Source organism: Eubalaena glacialis, chromosome 1 (genome assembly GCF_028564815.1).
Source record: "Eubalaena glacialis isolate mEubGla1 chromosome 1, mEubGla1.1.hap2.+ XY, whole genome shotgun sequence".
NCBI classification, from domain to species: domain Eukaryota; kingdom Metazoa; phylum Chordata; class Mammalia; order Artiodactyla; family Balaenidae; genus Eubalaena; species Eubalaena glacialis.
The window spans coordinates 184,539,437-184,559,079 of record NC_083716.1 but is presented as its reverse complement, the minus strand read 5'-3'; the positions used below and the strand labels follow the sequence as shown (position 1 = coordinate 184,559,079).

The window sequence follows — 19,643 nt, the reverse complement described above, 5'->3', positions numbered from 1 at the left end:
CATTAAATAAATTTTAAAATCTCAGATAACAATGAGAGCTAGAGAGGATAAAACAGAGTAATATTTTTTAAAGGAACATTTTGGACCAAGATTCATGCGGTTCACAAGAACCAGCCCTTCCTCCAGCGTATTTCAGAGTCTTCTCCAAATGCCTAGTCCTCCTTCCTGATATTTACATTTCACCTTACAATCAAGGATGAGCAGAGCCCCTAGGAGACGGTGACCTCCTCCCTAATTTGGAGGTATTTTCCTCAGTGGCGCCCTTCTATCTTCTGTGACCTCAGCAGCTAGTGATTTGGGCCCCACCCACTCCCACCCTCGTTCCTAAGTCTGAAGGATGCAGGATTTCTCAACATATCTGAACCAAGGAGATGTCGTGAATCTGCCCTCACGACCTGTGTGAACGCCAAAATGATGTGGATGCCACATTTTATTTAGAGGAAAGACGAAACCTACTGTAAGACCATAGGCAGGGCAGGGTTGCTTCTTAGACCCTGGCCTTACTCCTTAGGAATAAAGGGAGGGACAGTCTCACTGGCGTAGAACGGGCAGTGTTTGTCCGATGACTCTATCTCAGCCATCCAATTCCAACTGATTATCTTTCTTTTTATGTCTGCCCAACGGAATATGTCACTTCTTTTTCTCTAAATTTTCTGAACATTATAATATCATAACGTTTAAAGGCTGGGAATGAGGAGAGAATGGGTACCTGCCCCCATCATCCATCCAGTGATAGGTAAAAATTTAGGAATTTATTCACGACAGGACCTTATTGAGAAACACAAAATTGTCCCCACCCTGAAAAAATAATACAAATAGTTTCTATTTAAAATGAAATTGCTTTTAAGGATCTTTTCCAATCTATCCCACCCTCTCTCGCTATAAAAATAAAAGCCTGCACTATTTTTCTAGCAAAAAAACACTTCCCCTTCCTTTGACTTGTACCCAATTCCCAGTGACCTGATGACTTGATTTAGTGGCAGTTACCTATAACTGAAGACAGATTTTGGCCCCAAGGAGTTGCGTGCTATAAAGTTCAAATAAATTCATTTACAAATCTCATAAAAAGAGGTGAAAATACTTTATTTCTCATCATAGATAAAGGAAAAGAAAGTACGTGTAAAGATTGATTGTGGTTTGTGAAGTGTTCAGTTGGTAAAAATGGGATCATTGTGGCAAAGTGTTTGACAAAGCGCCTGTAAAAGACTCCAGTGTAATAAAGCAAGGTTCTCCTCCCCCATTCTAGGCCATTTTTGATCGGAACCGGAAGGACGAGCTGCCTCGGTTGCAATTGGAGTGGATCGATAGCATCTGTACGCCTTTGTATCAGGTAATCATGACTTGGGAGGGTCTGTGTGTCCTGACCGAGCCAGGAAAGAAGAGCGTGTATACCGCACTTTCAGAAGTATTAGTTTTAGGACACGCTTCCACGGTATGTGTGTTGCCAAAAAAGGCTGCAGCTTATCCTTTTTTTTTTTAGATTTTAATTTTTTTTTAATTTATTTATTTATCTATTCATGGCTGTGTTGGGTCTTCGTTTCTGTGCGAGGGCTTTCTCTAGTTGTGGCAAGCGGGGGCCACTCCTCATCGCGGTGCGCGGGCCTCTCACTGTCGCAGCCTCTCTTGTTGCGGAGCACAGGCTCCAGACGCGCAGGCTCAGCAATTGTGGCTCACGGGCTTAGTCGCTCCGCGGCATGTGGGATCTTCCCAGACCAGGGCTCGAACCCGTGTCCCCTGCATTGGCAGGCAGACTCTCAACCACTGCGCCACCAGGGAAGCCCTGCAGCTTATCTTTTCTCAGATTTCTGATCGGTCCCCTGGGAAGATTTGGTACTCGAAGGCCAGAGACCCGAGTTCTCCTTGGGCCTCACCTCCCTCATCTATAAACCAAGGATAGTAATATTTTATCTCAGTATTTCCCAAACTGTGCCCCATGGGACATAAGTATCCACCCATAACTTTTCAGAAAAAGCTCTCAGGCCCAATAATTAGGGAACCTCTCCTGCACATTAAAATACTGAAGGCTCGGAGAAGTCCTTTGGAAAAGAAACACGTTTAACCTTGATTAATTCTGAATTTCTCAAACATTTGACCATAGAAATCTCATTCAGTTTTTTTACGTTTTTCTTTTACTTTTATTAATATCATGTTAGACATGAGAGTTCCATGAAACATGGTTTTCTGCCCTGACCCCATGGTCTGGGCCACAGGGTTTTGAAAAGCCCCTTCCGTCTTAAACATCCGCCTCTGTCTGAGATGCATGACAAATGGCAACCACTGAACCCTGAGCAAGGTGCACTCCCTGTTTCCAGCCCTGCTGCGTGAGTTTGGGACCCTGCTCCTGGCAAGGAGACTAGTGTCATCAGCTTTGAACGTTCACACTCCACTTTTTGAGTAGAATTAGGGCTGACATGGGTTAACACTTACAGTTTAGTGTGCATTGGCTTTTAATTCTGCTTCTAAGTATTTGCTTTCATGTGTAAAACCTGGCCAGTTCTTTACCCACTACCTACCTCAATCAGACTGAGCTGCTTTTTTAACTTCAAAGTGAGAAACACATGCAGGGAAAGCAAAACGGCTTCATTTCTCACTCTGTCTAACTCCATTAAAAACACAGTATTGTTTTTTAAGGACCTCACAACCATTAAGTTTCAGGCTTATCTACCACTTCGCTTTCAGCACTTTTAGGGACTGCTGAGCCCTGTCACATTACTCTAAAAAAAATAAAAGTAAAAAATAAAAAACCTAGACTACTGTCTTGAAGATGGAAATGTAATTTTTAATGACTATAAGCAACAAAAGTTAAGTTCTTATTTGTATTATATTATCCATTAAATACATGACAGCATAAAATCAGACAAGTAAAGCTTTAAAAGAATCTAGAATAGATTATTTTAGTTATACATGGGACATAATGCTCTTTTATTTAATAATGAAAGATTGGATGAAATATCAAGAATGATGTCTACGATATTATAAGAGGATCCTCAACTCTCTTTTCTCCCATCTGCGTCTCCCATCCTCGCTCCTCTGGTGTCTCTGGATAAGCTGGGTCCCCATGTGTAAGGCCCATCGCTGTTGTGTCAGGTATACCTTGCTTTGCTAAATTGACCTTGACCACCCATGTTGAATTATTTTTTAATATTATTCACTTTCCTGTGCACACTTAGGCCATAAATGAGATGAATTCTTGCAATTAATAAATTCCTTTTACTGTGGGTAAAGCTTAGGAGGATGAAGACATGTATTTGTGGGGCTGATAAATTTTTGGTATTAGTCTGAAAAGCTACTTTGGAATGAACCCAACTCCACACACCCTTCCTATGTGATTAGTTACAGTAAATGCTGGAAAGGACTCTCGTGTGCTTTTCCATGTTAAGTGTTTCATTACTGGTTCACAGTCATTTGGGCTTACTTTTATACTTCCCATTAAATACTTTGAAATCTTCAGGTTAAAAAGGAAGTTACTTGAATTTCAAATGAAAATAGCAGCTTCCAGAATTTAAGGAGTAATATTAACCCATCATATTATCATTCCTGATTTTTCACATCTGTTTTACTTTACTCCCTATCTGTGACGTTAGATACACCTGCTATTTTTATCCACAGGAAATTGACATATAGAAAGCTTAAGTGACACTCCCACCAAATTCGCTTTGTCCTACTCATCTGTGGCCTTGGTTTTGATGTAATGGCCTTTCTACTGCCTCACTTTGCCTCTGCTGGATATTGTCCCACAATCTTTTCTTATTTAACTGGGGAAAGTCATGGCATTTAAAGAGGAATGTGGAAGGAGCTGTTTATAAAAGTTCATATTCATACCTGCTGCTGGATCTTCTCAGTGAACAAAGCATGAAAATCATGCTCTTTTTAAAAATTCCTTGTCATCACTTATTTTTTTAATCTCATGGATTTCATTTATAAATTCTTTATAATGCTTTATAATTTATATATATATATAAAATATATAATTTTGAAACCAACATTTCAAAAAGCCCTCAGACTGAAACCTTGTAGAGTGACTTTAAGTATGCCCCTTGAGAGTCCTCATTTTGTCCCATCTCAAGCAGTTGGGTGTTTTTTATTATTTAACCGTGAGAGTTAATGTGAGATTATTTAATCTCACATTAACTGTTGATGCTCCAGAAAGGTAATGGAATCCGTCAGTGGGCAGGAATCACCATGAGTGCGAAGACACAAAATCTTGAGGAAATGACTCACGAAGCAAGGAAGGTCCCTGCTATGACACTGGTCAAATGTCAAAATGTCTGCAGGAACTCAGGTTGTTGCTGAGAGGTCAGTTTGGGGTTTTTAATGTGAAAGTGCAGTGATAAGGAGTCTGAGAGGATAGAGGCAAATGGGAAAGTATGCAGATGGCACGAATCCCAGACTGTGAGAGATGACATAGTCTGCGTTACGGAACAGAAGAATCCAACGTGGCTTTGCTGAGTCAGTCTGGGCAGAGGGCAAAAGGATACAGAACAGTAGCTATGAGACCAAGAGATGTCCTTGTAACGGCCAGGGCCCTGCTGACCCCAAGGTGGGGCAGGTTTGGGTGGCAAGAAGCCTCATGCAGAGCCTGAAGCAAAATGATACGTACATCACGATGAGGACCCTCCTTGCAGGAGGAGCAGTGTGGAGAGATGCGGTCCAGCCAAGGCAGAGGCCAAACAAAGGCACTGTGTGTGCCTGAGGCTTCTGGGCATGGCCTGGGACAGGACGGGGCTTGTGGAGGCGAGGGCGGAGGGGCAGCCGGGCAGTAGATGCAGATGTGGTTTCAGTGCAGCTTTTTGACTTCTTTGACTTTCACTGGGTAAGTCGGTTCCACTTCATGGTTTTGAGAGGGTTGTGCTTGGTCAAAGTAGATCAAGCTCTTTCCACTTTCGCTCCAATTTGCTGAGTTTTGTCTCTCCTCCAAGCAAAGGGTAGATTATCAATACTCTCTGGTGCCTGAAGGGCTATTTATAGGTGGGAACCCACAAAAAGTACACCGGTACATTTTGGATGCCCATCACACTTAAAATCAAAACTCTTACCTCTGGGACAACTTCAATTTCCAATCTGTGCCTGTGTTGAGGAAAAACAAGGAGAACCCCGCAAACCCCCGACATCTATTCAATAAGAAGTTTCCTAAGCAGTCTAGCAGTTGACTGAAAGTGACTGACAGAAAATATATAGATATATCTAATCAAGTAATGGGTAGGGAAAGAACATGCAGAGAACAGTCCCAGACCCATGGATGATTCTATAGGAGGGAGATGTGGCATGCTTATATACATATGTTTATATGTGAGTGTAAAATTCTCCAGAATTTGCTCATCTTTTTAAGCTTATGATTCCAAACTTTTCCTTAAAAAAAAAATAGAAAATTGTCCTGACAGGCAGAAGTCATGATTTATCTCTGACAGCATTTTAATCAGGAAACATATAGGAAGCCAAGAGTGGGCAGGGAACCATCAAAGCGTGTTCCCCCAAGAGAAGACTAAAACCCTAGTTAGTTAGCTCTGTCCTAGCAGGGTATCTCCGAGGAATACATTGACATCTGATTCCTGTGCTTTCTGCTGTCTTTGCACCCCGCTGGGGATCCATTAGCCTGCTGCTCAACATCTTTGGAGGAAGAAAAAACAAAAAGAACAAAGAAAAAAAAAACCAAAACCCAGGCACCATCAAACTTTGAAGTCACTGCTGCACCAGCCTTAGGGATAAACAGAAAACCTGATGTGGCAGCGTCACACGGAGCCTCTCTTTGCAATAGCAGGCGAAGTTTTTGCCCTTTATTTTCATTCTCAACTCAAACCTCAGTGCACCTAGAATTTCAATGATACACTATAAATCATTATAAATCTTCTGTTTGTTAAGGATTGAGGGATTTAATTTTTATTATGAACATAATCAGATTTTCAGCTCATCCCAAACTGGCTCTTGATTTTGGAGTGTTTGACAGATAATGAAAACGGCTTGACTTGGACAGGATCTAGCTGGAATAATTCTCTCTCTCCATTAAAAGAAGAGTTCGGCAAGAGTGTTGCTTCTTTATAAAAATGTCATGGGGTTTCTGCAACAGGCAGGGCTTCTGAAGTTATTATAACAGTGATTTTTGACTTTTTTTCTGCCTTCAGCTGTAATGGTTGTTTTGGAAAATGCATTCCACCTGATGCAGTTATTAGTATGCTCTCTGGGGACTTCCCCAGCGGTCCAGTGGTTAAGACGTCGCCTTTCAATGCAGGGGGTGTGGGTTTGATCCCTGGTCGGGGAGCTAAGATCCCACATGCCTTGCGGCCAAAAAACCAGAACATAAAACAGAAGAACAAACTCAATTAAGACTTAAAAATTTTTTTTAAATATGCTCTCTGAAAAGAAGGGAGGAAAAAAAATCTTTAAAATATAGTTGAAGTTGTAGAAACTGGGAGTTAGAATTGCTAAACTGGAAAAGAGGAAGTAAGGTGCTACTCCAAGACAATTTTTCTGGATACCAATAAAAGTACTTCAAAAACAACTCAATGTTCCTTAGATGGCTCATGCCTTGTGTTCAGTTTTTTTCAAAAAAGAAAAAGTAGTGAGCTACAGAGTGACTAGTTAGAATATAACATCATCTCCTCTTAAAAACCTACAAGGAATGGAATGTGGTTAGAGAGGGAAACAATTTCATCCCATACTTAAAAAAAAAGTAGGACACCACCCAAATCAGTTTCCTGTAAATGTTTTCTGTACGACTTTTAGTATTCCTGTGAATGAGAGAAAGAAATAGTTGCGGCTGATTTCTTATTTGTCCTACAAAGGGGGGACATATATGGAATGACATCATATATAACTCGAAAAACTCAAGAAGAAAGAAAGGGAGGGAGGGAGGAAGGAAGGGGGAGAGAGGGAAGAAAATAACTTCTTATATTCTCTATAATTTATATTTATCTGGCTCCACCTTTTCCTGGTGATGGGCAGCGGGGGGGGGGGGGGTTGTTCAGGGACTGGTACTTAAACTTGACAGTTAAAGTATCTCAATTACTTCTGGTTAAAACAAGTCCTTGGGAAGGCTAAAATGTGAATTGTTCCCAGTCAGAACCATTTCTTCTCCCCAGCTGACATCCAGGTGCCAGGAGAGCTCACCTGTCTTTGTAAGGGTTCCGTGACTGGGGGGAGAGGGACCAAGTGCACCTGCAGCCTCTGGGATCAAGGCTCTGGGCGTGATGTCGAGCTGGCCTCTGGGACTGTGGGGTGGGCGCGGTGAGCACTTCGTGGAGGGCCTGACCACTGGCTGTGGCCGCTGCAGACCCCGGTCCATGCAGACCATGGCAAGCCACCACCAGCTTCCTGCTCAGCTGGTTCTCTGCCATCGCTCAGCCTGCGGGGCACGCATGAACCCCCAGCTACTTTCTCTTCACCCTGCCGTCCACACAAGAGCTTCCTCGGTTCTTTCTAATATGCCGCCTGGGTAGTGCTAACTTGTTCTAGGAAAGTTCTGTCATTTTCCTGAACTAGGCTCTGAGATTCAAGAGACAAGCCTTCCCCTCACCCCCAGGGTTCAAGCCCCAGGGAACGCAGAGCCAGGACACTCACTTCTGATCTCATTCTCCCCCCCTCGCTCCCTTTCTGTCTCTCTCTCTCCTCCCTCTTTCTCTCCTCTTCTCTCTCCCTCCTCCTTCTCCCCTTTCTCTAACACCCAGAGTGGAAAGTTTTTGAATTTCCTTTTCCTAGTTTAATGGGAACTCTCCTTATATAGTCTCCTCTGTGCTCCCCACTCCAGAACTTTGTACTCAAACTTGATGATTTGACCTAGCCAGGCTCGGTTCCTAAGAGATAGAGTTCTGGAATTTAGAAATCCCTTTTCTCACCATGCAAAGCTGGCATTGAGAGTTATTCTCTCTGAAAGCTATGTGATGATAGTTCGCTGTTTCTAGCTGGGAACCACCACTTGCCTGGGGGAGGAAAGCCTACTGAGCTAATGGGTGGGAAGCCACGGGCATCACGATTCAAGCAGAATGAAAATACATTGGTTTAATATTTTCAAATTATTGTCCTTGTTACATACGCTATACCCAAATCTGAGTGCTGATAGTAAAACCTGTTCAAAATTTTCTATGTACTATTAGTCAAATACAAATGGAAGAGAAATATAAACATTCAAAAGTGTCAGTTTTATGTAGTTTATACCCTGTCTTCCAAACTTTTGCCAAAATGATCTTCCTTTTTAAAAAAATATCAGATCATGGTATCCTCCTGCTTAAAAACCTCAGGTTACTACCACAATCTATAAGATACCGTCCAGATTCCTGGGGTTAGCCCTCTCATTCTGAGGCCCCCTGCCTCTTGGCCTCATCTCCTGTTACCCATGCACCATTTGCCCCAAAGCACAGGGCTCACGAACCCTTTTGTCCACTTTGCCTTTGCTTATACGTCCCTCCCTCTTCTTTCTGCCTGGAAGAGGGCAGCTCAAACTGTCACCTCCTCTGTAAAACCTTTACTCCCGCTCAGCATTTCTACTCTACCTATCTCTTCATAACCACACGCAACACTCTGTATTGTGGTCATCTTTCTGTCTGTCTGTCTTTTCTGTCTTTCTTCCCTGTTAGACTAGTTTCTTGGAACCACCATATTCTTGGTACCCAGAATGGTGCCTAAGTATATTCAAACTGCTGTTTGTTGAATAAACGAGTGAAAAAACAGAAGAGTGAATGATGAGACACAGGACGCAGAATTAATAAGCAGTGGAACGTACGAAGTAGGGTTATAATGTCATTTTAAATTATCATCTGAAAATATATAAAACCTTTCATCAGAGTGTGCCCTGTTATATTCCTGCCCATAATCTGAAGTATATGGCCTATGATATCTTCTTAGAAAGTGGTTTAGTTCTCATCATGGTTGAATTGGTCCTTAATTCTAGCGTAAAAAGACCAGTTTATAGCCATGAATTTTTCAAGGCTTTGACTTTTTCAACTAGGAAATACATGAAATTTTCTTTTTTCCAGCATTGGCAGAAAATATAGTCTTCTAATTATTTTAATATTCAAGTTGATAGGGAGAGCTAGCACATATACACAGATTTCAAGAAATATTATATATTTTATAAAACATAAAATTATCATGATTAAAATATAATTGTCCTTTGACTTAGAAGACTTTTCAGATCCTTCAGTGCCTAACAGTTATCAATACAAACACGAAATAACAACGTGCTCTGTAGGGTGAAGTGCTGAATAGCCCAGAGGGCTCATTAAGAGAAGAACATTAAAGTTCATGTCGCTTCCTGCATCAAGCATGGTACGTGGCTGGTGAAGGCATTTCACACCCTTGGCTACATCTCAGAGTTCTTCCTGAATACCTGACATGCCAGGCTGTTTGATCTGGAGAAAGTTTTCCACCTCCAAAAAATGACTTTGACTTGATAAAGCAACCAGCTCTGTGTACATTTTCTTGTAAATAAAATGGACTTTGATTTATTTCATGCAGCTTTTAAAAACCTGTTCTTTATACAGTAGGACTTAATTTCTATTCATATGCATTTTATGAGCTCAAAACTGCCATCATGAATCTATATTAAAATGCTGGAATCAGGTTAAAAAAAAGTTACAATATACTCCCTAATAAGGCTTTTGGGGGGGGGGGGCACGTTGGGTCTTCGTTGCTGCGCGCGGGCTTTCTCTAGTTGCGGCGAGCGGGGTCTGCTCTTTCGCTGTGCTGCGCTGGCTTCTCTTTGCGGTGGCTTCTCTTGTTGTGGAGCACAGGCTCTAAGCACGCAGGCTTCAGTAGATGCATCTCGCGGGCTCAGTAGTTGCAGCACATGGGCTTCAGTAGTTGTGGCTCACGGGCTCTAGTGTGCAGGCTCAGTAGTTGTGGCGCACGGGCTTAGTTGCTCCGCGGCATGTGGGACCTTCCCGGACCAGGGCTCGAACCCGTGTCCCCTGCACTGGCAGGCAGATTCTTAACCACTGCGCCACCAGGGACGTCCCCTAATAAGGCTTCTGAGGGTAGAATTTAAGATAAGATCTACTTCTCCCTATCCAGCTGACCAGCATAAATAACTCTTTTTAAAAGTGTTTATGCTTTGAAATCACGAAGCTAAAAATCACTTAACCGCAAGTCCATACAAGGCTTGGAATGTCGTCTTTACTTAAGTTACTTTCCAGTTCCTCAAAAAGCGTATTTTAAACGTGGATTTACGTCTTCTTCATGGCCCTCTCTTCTGTGACTCTCTAAAGAAGAAAAAGGAAAGAAGGAAGAAAGGAAGGGAGGGAAGGAGGGAGAGAGTGAGGGAGGAATGGTGGGAGGGCAGAGGGAGGGAGAAAGGAGGAAGGAAGGAAGGGAGGGAGGAAGAGAGGGAAGGAGGGAGGGAAAGAGGGAGAAAGAGAAGAAAACTTGCATTTTTCACTAGGAAATGAATCAAGTCCTCTTTTAAAGACTGTTTTTTGCATTCTAAGTGCCTCTCCAAAATCTCTGCAATTTAAAGTTCATTTGAAGGGTCAGCATTGTTTTTGCTGCTGGGAAGTGATACATGAGATAAACATAAAGCATTCTTATTACGCTATTGCCAAACAGAATCCTCTGTATTATTCAAAATGTCTCCTAAGAGAATTCAAGGAGGCACTATCTGGATCCTCAGCTCTCACTATTCTTATATTTCGTTATCAGAGCTGCAGCCGTAAAAATATTAAATAAATCACTCAAGGCACATTGCCCCATCTTAGCAAGCAGATGTGGTCAGAGGGAGCCAGGCTCTCAACCTCATGTACAATGAACATGGCATCCCAGCTGTTGAGTCTGGTAGCCAGAGTCTAAAACGAAGTTAAAGACTTCTATCCGACTGAGTTTTTGGAAAAGAAGTTCAATATTAAAGCCCATAAGAATACAAAGGTATCCTTATGCATACTTTTTCAATAAGCAGACATTTATTGAATACTGACTATAGTGGCCACTGGATAGGGCTTAAATTTTAAAGTTTACAAAGCGCTTTTACATACACAGTGTAATTTTACCCTAACTCTGTGAAGGAAGAAAATGCTTCATTCTGAATCCTATAATGTCTAATAGTCTAAGTTTTATAAATGAGGAAACTGAAACCTACAGAAGCTAATGGACTTAACCAGAGTGAAGCAGTTAATACACAGCAGAGCCAGAATTTCGAAGCCAAGTCTTCTCAGCCTTACTTTGCTGCTTTTTCCCACTGCACTGCCCTGAGGAAGTGAAAGGCCATTCCATTAGTCCGGCAGTGCTCTACCTCTTTAAACCTCCCATTTACAAAGCAAAACTCTGAATTCTTCAGAGGGGAGGATACAGGGATCTGAGTAGAGATTCCAGGGAGAGTAATTCCTAGAGCACCGAATGGGTTAATGTAGGTTCTGTTCAACTGGTTACCAGAGAAATACTTTCTCAGAAAGACTTTATGTCAAATTGTCCTTGACCAAACACTTTCACCTGTAACTGAGTTGATGTTGCCAATAAAAGATGGTGGATTGACCTCCATAATTTATTCCACATCCTTCTGAGAATTCCATTAATAAAATAATATAGGAATTTTTTAAAGATATAAACTTTCTTAGGAAATGGGAAGAGGCTGGAAGAATTTTAAGGAGTATGATAGAAAAAGCCTACAACGCCTTGAACAGTTTGTAAGTAAGGGTATTAACAACGTGCGATTGAGGACCGGGAAGGAAATGAGGAGTACAGGAGAGAAAACATATATGGCCTCAGAGCATACCTAAATCTTCAAGAGCAGACTGTGGGTAGAAGGAAGGACTCACATTCTCTTTTTCCTGTGATGCCCCTTCATACTGTTGTCCACATGCAAACACATTTTCATCCAGGTACACCAGTGTGTTCTGCTTTGGCCACTTAAGATAAAGTTCAAAACATGCTTCCACATCCTTAACATAATTTTCATATTGTCCTTTGAAACGGCAGCCTAGTATTCCAAACAGTGACTTGTCATAATTTATTCAGTCATTGCCTACTTTTTTTGGTTGTTTTGTTGTTGTTGTTTTTGCTAAGTGACATAGTTCTAAAATGAGTACCTTTGTTCAATATTTTATTGATTATTTAATGCTATTAAGTGTGATTAGAAATAATAACATTGCATTTCTTTAAAAAAAGATATAAACTCTCAAGGACAACAGAATGTGAGAGGGCATAAGATATCCTCAAATATTGGAGGCTGGAAAGGAAGTTATGTCCCAGGATGTCTGCAGAAGGAAGAGAGCTGATCTGTCTTTCAGAAGGAACAGGTTCAGGACTTTAAGGGTCCAATTTCAGCCAAGAGGGGGTCTATTAATTTCCTACAGCTGCCTAGCAAAATACAAGAAACTGGGTGGCTTAAAACAACAGAAATCTATTCTCTCACAGTTCTGGAGACTAGAAATCAGAAATCAAGGTGTCAGAAGAGCTGGTTCTTTCTGGAGGCTCTGCAAGAGAATCCATTCCACGCCTCTCTCCTGGTTTCTGGTGGTTGCCAGGAGCCCTTGGCGTTCCTTGGCATGTAGCTGAATCCCTCCAATCTCCACCTCTGTCTTCACATGACATTCTGCCCTGTGTCTCTGTGTTCTGTGTCTTCACATGGCCTTCTTTTATAAGGAGACCAGCCTTTGGATTTAGGGCCCGCCCTAATGCAGTATGACTTCATCTTAACTTGATAACATTTGCAAAGACCCTATTGCCCAATAAGGTCACGTTCCCAGGTACAAGGGTTAGGAATTCAGCATATCTCTTTTTTTTTTTTTTTGAGTGGAGGGTGTGTGTCATAATTCGATCCATAATAATGAGGTTGAGGCTTGAGCCTGGAAACAAGAGGAAAGGTTGGAAGTTGGTAAAAAGGGTCTCAGGAATCTCCCTCTATCCACACAGCCAGGTAAACGGCCTTTGCAACGGCTGCCAAGTCAGGAGACCAGAGAGCTCTTCTCTCGGAGCGCTAATTGGGAGAACTCATGGCGGAAATTAAAAGTCTGTGGAATGACTGGCTGGACCCCAGGACACCCCCCTACTTTGCACTCAGGGTGCCAGCAGCCAGGTAGTCCCAGGAGCAGAAAAGTGGGATTCCTCTTGAGGGAAAGAGAACAGCTTCAGAAGAAAGATCTGCATGTACTTGCACTTGGGATTCCCTCAGTGAAAGCGGCAGCTCCCTGCAGGACATCCCCCCAGCGACAATCAGAGCCTCTCCCGCTCCCCTGCCCCACTTTATACACTGCCCAGAATAAGTCTTTCAGCGCCTTGCACGTAAATATACGCTACCAGATAAGGGCCACAGTATGTTTGAGGAAAGCCTCCAATGTGAAGGAAAGGAAGCAAATCAAAACACTGAAGGAAAAAAGAATTCAGAGCATACAGGAAATGCAAAAAACAAAAGACAACTTCAAAAAGCCTCTAATGTCATCAAAAAGACAAATATGCTATAACATAGGACCAAAGTCTCTAGGATTTTCTAGTTGCCCTGTCATGATTTTCTCCCTCCTGCGGGTCCTCCTGTACTGGGCTCTCCTGACTCTGCTCCCACAGCCAGCGGCTACCACTCGGACCCTCGTCATGCTCGGCAGCCCCCCCCCCTTCACCCCCTCAATTCCATCCTCCACCGAAACACCAGCGTTACCTTCCTAAAGCAAATCTGGCTGTCGGTCCTTCAGACTCTCCCTCCCCATCACAGAAGAAAAAATCTAAGCTGGTGCACTGGACCTGCCCATGCTCACCTCCTCTCCCTCCTCCCCTTGTACCCTCTGCTCTTGACGTTCCCAGCCGCTTGCCTTTTCCCAGATGGCTTCCCCTCTCATATTCCACGCCCCGAGCCCTTGCTCACACAGCTGCCTCTGCCCGGCCTACCCTTCCCTCTTCCCTCCAGCTAATCCTGCTCTGACTGGAGGGATCCGCTCAGAGGACGAGCTCCTTGTAAAACCTCTGTTTGCGCCCAGGAGGTAGATATCCCAGCCTCCGGGACCCACTGCATTTTCCTTTATTGCGCGTTATTCTTGTTTGCATTCCCTGTCTCTGTCAGCCACAATGCCCCGCACACACTGGGTGCCCCGAACCTCTGCCCTCACCAGGCTAGAGCAGGGGTCTCTAGCTTGTTACTCAGCTGCCGAGGGACCCCCGAGGCTGCCTCTGTCAGCAGCATAGCCAGTGTAGCAAGAGGATAGGGAAGGAATGGGCTATCACAAAGCTGCTAGGAAGGTCTTGCGTTCCCTCAGCATCGTATGCCTTCAGCATGCCCTGAAATAACCTACCATTCCTGAACTGCCCTGTGGTGGGCTTTAGCATTTCTGTCTTTATTTCATGGCTGAGAAACTAGGGAGGTTATACTTGCCGCTCAGAATCGCCTCAGTGAATTAGGGGGAGTTTCAGCGTGTGAATGTCTCCCACCAGCAAAGGGAGGGTTAAGCTAGAGAACCATAAAATAACAGGAAAAGAATGATTCTCCAAGCCCCTGACTTAACATGTCACCTATGATCTTAGTGCTACAGGTGGTGTGAACAGCTGAAAATCTAAATATGACAGGAGAAAGAGAGCAACAGAGACATACAGAGAAGAAGAAGGCAGAGGGAAAGAGAAAAGAGACCTAAAATGAGGCAATAAGGGCTGAGCGTTTTTATAAGGGTCCTCTTCCAGGTCCCCCCTCCTTACTAGTAAAACCTACAGCTCCTTATCCTCAGCTTTCTTTTCATGGTGATCACCACTGGCTTGAAGGCTTGAATGAAAATAACTCCACTCTGCTGCTTTTTTAACGCCTTTGGCCTTACAAAGTGACTTTCTTCTTGGAGCAAGTAGAATTGATGATAGTTAATATCAGCCTTTCCAAGAGTCTGAACCAAGGGAGATAAAGTATGTGGAAATGCTTCGGGAAAAGTAAACATTACATGCTAAAGCCCTCCATACATGTGAGTCATTATTCTTGTTATTATCATTAATATCATCTCTAAGCTTCAGTAGCCTCTGTTGGAAGTTTGGATAGTAAATAGCCAAACTGCTGGTCTCACTAAGGTGTAGTGCATCTATAACAACATTTCCTGAGCACTTCTTATGTGCCAGGCACCAGACTGACTTTCCAAGCATTATCTGATTTAATTCTCTTAGCAATATCAAGTTAGATACTACTATCATCCCCCTTTTCAGATGTGAAAACTGAAGCTAGAGAGTTTCTGTAATTTGCCCAAGAATACACAGATATTAAGTGACAGAGCTTAGATTTTTTTTTTCTGCCTTCAAATCTGGGCTTCTAACTGATAGGACGTTACTGCCACCTGATATGATGTGTGAGCAGGCATTAATGTTATACAAACCTCAGGTCCTTATCAGGTCCCCTGAAACAGAAGCAACACGCTATTGTAATACTAGAATGTTCATCTAACAGTGAGCTTGCAGATCATCTGTAGATGAGGGAAGTGAAACCTTGAAAGGTTACCCGTGACCCGGCTTGACGGTGGCAAAGCTAGGTTTAGAAACCAAGACTTTTGACCTCCAGTGTAGGGTTTGTCCCAAGATACTCTGCCACCTACATATTGAAGCATATTGTCTCCAAGTGTTCCAAGCTATCCCTAAGGGACAGAGTTTAAAAAGGAAATCTATCTGAGTAGTGATGCAGATTTCAAACACACAGAAAGCAGATAGAAGCAGGGAGTTTGTTTTGAAGGACAGCATGGTGAACCAAGATGCCTCTAAGAACAGGGGAAATGGAATGAAAAGTCAGCAAACAAGGTAGAAAAGACAGCCCTGAGAGGGCCTGAGAAACTGAACAGAAAATCTGAAGGAAGATAAATGGATAATTTAACAGCCATTCAGTTTTTAAGAAAGACAAAGAACAAGCTACATTGCATCAGAAAAGGCCTAGAAATGATGATGGATGGGGCCCTTCAAATGAGTGGTGAACACAACAGAATCACAGTCGCCTGCACGATTCCCAGCTGAGGGCAAATTTGAGGAACTAAATAAGGATATGAGACTGATACGGATTGAAGAGTTTTTCAAAATCTGTTTAATGTCCAGGCAGGGGACATTGATCGCTTTTCAGAGGAAATGTTTAGGATCAATGAGGTAGTCGGCCCTTATTGGAATGTGGATGGAGGGAGGGGATTTACACACAACATTAGCACAGCGTGCATTAAGGTACTGAGATAATTTTTGAATCATGGTGGCAAAGCACTATATTATTTTGATCTTTATGAAATAATTATTTCTCTTTTTTATCCTTGTACTCATAAGCTTTCTTTATTAACAATGAAATGACTTGCTATTGAGTAATTCTAACACATGATCAAAAGTTGCTAGTTCCTTTATCAGTTCATGTTACACTTTTAAGTAGAATATTTTATTGTTAAATAGTTTATACATGCCCAGTGAACAGAATTCAAAAGGTCCAAAAGGCACAAAAGTATTAGAGAAAAATGGTCCTCCCTCAACACGCCTGTCCCCAGGTCACCCAGGTCCTCTCCCTCAGGGCAACCACTATTAACCAGTTTCATCCAAAAACAGTCTACACAAAAGCAGAAATACAGTGTTTTTGGTTTTTTCTTTGATTGAGATATAGTTGGTGTATAATACATATATGGATGTATACATATACATGTATGTGTGTGTATATATGCATGTATACACATATATGAACAGAGTGTCTATCCTGCTCCATACCTTGTTTCCTTACACTTAATATATTTTTGAGATCACTCCTTTTCAGTGTCCATATAGCAGCTATCACATTCGTTTTGATGGCTGCAGAGTTTAGATCTTAAAGATGTAGAATAAATTATTTAATCAATAATTAATTATTAATTATTTGTGAACACTGATGTTGTTTCTAATAATTTGCTATTGTAAACAAAGTGCAATAAATATCTTTGTAAATGCATCATCTTCATACTTTATTTGTAGGACAAATACCTGGAAGTGGAATTAGTGGGCATTTGGCATATGGGCATTTGAAATTTTGATAGATATTGCCAACTTTCTCTCTGTGGAGTCTGAACCAATTTATATTTCTACCAGCAGTGGCTGAGGTGCCTCTCCTACACTCTTACCAAGACAATGTGTTATCAAACTTCTTGAATTTTGCCAATATGATGGTGCAAAATCTATCTCATGGTAGTTTTAATTTGTATTTGCCATATCATAAATGAGTCTGATCATATTTTTAGTACAGATTTATTTACTTAGGAACCATTTGTATTTTTTTCTGTAAACTCTCCATATTTTTGCCCATATTTCTATTGGACTGGTGGTCTTTTTTTATTGATTTGTAGGAGCTCACTATATGTTAAAGAAATAGACCTGTATCTGTAGCAAAAGTGGCAAATATTTTTCCCAGGTTGTCATATATCTTTTCACTTTGTTTATGCTATACAGGAATACATTGATTTTATGTAGTCAAATTCATCTTTTTTTTTATGGCTTCTGGATTTTATGTCATACAGATCATGACTTTCCCATTACAAAATTATAAAAAATTTTAAATTCTCAGAACTTCTTTTAGTATTTTATGGTTTCATTTTTTTATATTTATATCTGTGACTCACCTGGTTTTGCTTTATTTGATTGAATGTGAAATGTGAGGTCAGAATCCAACTTTAGTTTTTTGTTGGCTACCCAGTTTTCCCATAAGTTTTTGACTAATCATTTTCCTTATGATTTAAAAGGTGACCTTCATCATACACCAAATTCCCTTAAATTTAATTCTATTTTTACTCTTTCTATTCTGTTGTATTATTCTGTCTGCCTAATCACGTTCTTTTAATTAATATTGCTTTATAATATATTTTAATAATAAGCCTAGTTTCACCTTCCCCATTACTCTTTCAGTATTTTCTAGGTATTCTTGTTTATTTTTCCATATAAGCTTTAGAATTGAGTTCAAACACAAATCTAGTTTGTCTTCTTATTGGGATGCTTATTTAATCTTAAATGATCAATATCTGAAAGTTAAATTAATGTAAAACTTCCCAACATTGAAAAGAAGAAAAACGTCACCTATTAGGAAGTTTTTGTTCATAAAATTCTAATGTTGCCTTCCTTAAACTATACTTCAAAAATTTAATTAAAAAAATTCAGAGTATTGATCCTGCTGTCCCCACACATACAAACTTTTCCCATATCTTAGTCTTTGGGAGAGTTAGCAATGCAATAAAGCCACAATAACATACCTTCCATCAGATCTTAAAGGTGACCCTTTCTTTGGACAAAAGGCCAGCTAATGATACACCCAGTGGTATGTGTAAAATACCCCTTTCTTTGTCTTCCTATTCTTTCCCCCCAAAATCTTTCTTTATTATGTTGTAAAATTAAGAAAAAGTAGGTTCTCTTACCATATGGAGAGAGACCAGTAAAATAATAGAGGATTTTTGTCCCCAAGGATGTTTACCTAAAGACAAAACATCTCTCATGGATTCTTTGGGTCTGGTTCGCTGTCGATCTGGGGCACTGGGATGCACAGACTTTGATGGCTCCCTCTCTGTCTCAAATCTGAGCCCTCTTTGGTGCTGGCATGAGGACCATCTTTAAACTCTCACAAGAAATACTCAGGCATCATCAGATTTGCATGGCACTCCCTAAGCAGTTCATTTGTACAAATATCAGCTAAAAAATAGAAGGGCAAATGATAATAGGGTATTCTAGAATCCATTCTAGGAGGTACCATGGTAGCTTACTGAGAACACCATTCACACTAAGGGCAAGGGATTCCACATTTGTAAAACCCTCTCCCACACAGGCACCCTAGCCATTATGCTTGGAGAACCCTAGGGCTCAAGGCATGTGAGAAGTATACAAAAATATATATAGTAAACGAATGCTTGCAGCTCAAAAAATAACTTTTTAAAATGGTTCTTTTTACACATTGAACTCTGCAAAAACAATAGATTATATACATACACATATATATGTGTATATATATGTATATATATATGTCTATAAAATCTCAAGTGGCATAGTTTCACCAGAAAACATTCCAGTGTATGGAGAGGTGGATTGTTACCATGTGGCTGTGTTTTACTTACATGTTCCAACCACCTCTTACATGAAGCCCCATTCATCAAAGGCTGTGGCTTCTGGGTCAGCAGCTATTCCTTCCAAGTCAGATGTTGCCTACACAGTGAACATGATTGATTAGCTACCAGTGTGCTCTGAAAACCCGACCAACGGGATAACCTAGGACAGAATCCTAGAGGGACTCATTATAACAGAAGAAGCGGTCTCCTTGCTCCCGTGTACAGGAGCCATCTTTAGGCCTGCCGTGATTTACCACTTAAAACCTTTATTTTCCCAGGGTAGGCTTGAAAAGAGGAGTCACAGATGAAAGATTCACTGTCTACACCTAATGTTTGGGAGGTGGCGTGAGGCTGCCTCCCTCCTGTGAATTTGTCCTGAAGCAGTGCCGAGGACACTAGAACCGAAAAGTTGCTCCAGTGTCCGGACGCTGTAGTCAAGTGTGAGACACGTGTCCTCACCAACATCCCACTGAGATCCCTCATGGGAAGACACCAGGGGCTTTGTCCTCAGGCAGGCCTGGACTGACGTTCCAGCTCTGCTGTATACTTACCCATGTAAACTTTGGCCCTTTTAAGTTGATTTCCGCAATCTCAGGTTCCTTATCTGTCACAACAGGGTCAACAATACCGATCTCTCCGCATTGTTGTGAGGTTTAATGAGCTCCCACCTGGATAGGCCCCAGGATGGCACGCGGAACA

The 19,643-nt window shown here is 41.6% G+C and overlaps 1 protein-coding gene across 1 annotated transcript in view; it reads left to right on the top strand.

Moving 5' to 3' along the window:
- Window positions 1–19,643, top strand: part of PDE11A (phosphodiesterase 11A) — a 437,737-nt gene that overhangs the window by 408,082 nt on the left and 10,012 nt on the right. The window contains exon 19 of the mRNA XM_061202501.1: window positions 1,247–1,330. Coding sequence (XP_061058484.1) covers window positions 1,247–1,330 — 84 coding nt within the window. The remainder of the gene's footprint in view (window positions 1–1,246; window positions 1,331–19,643) is intronic.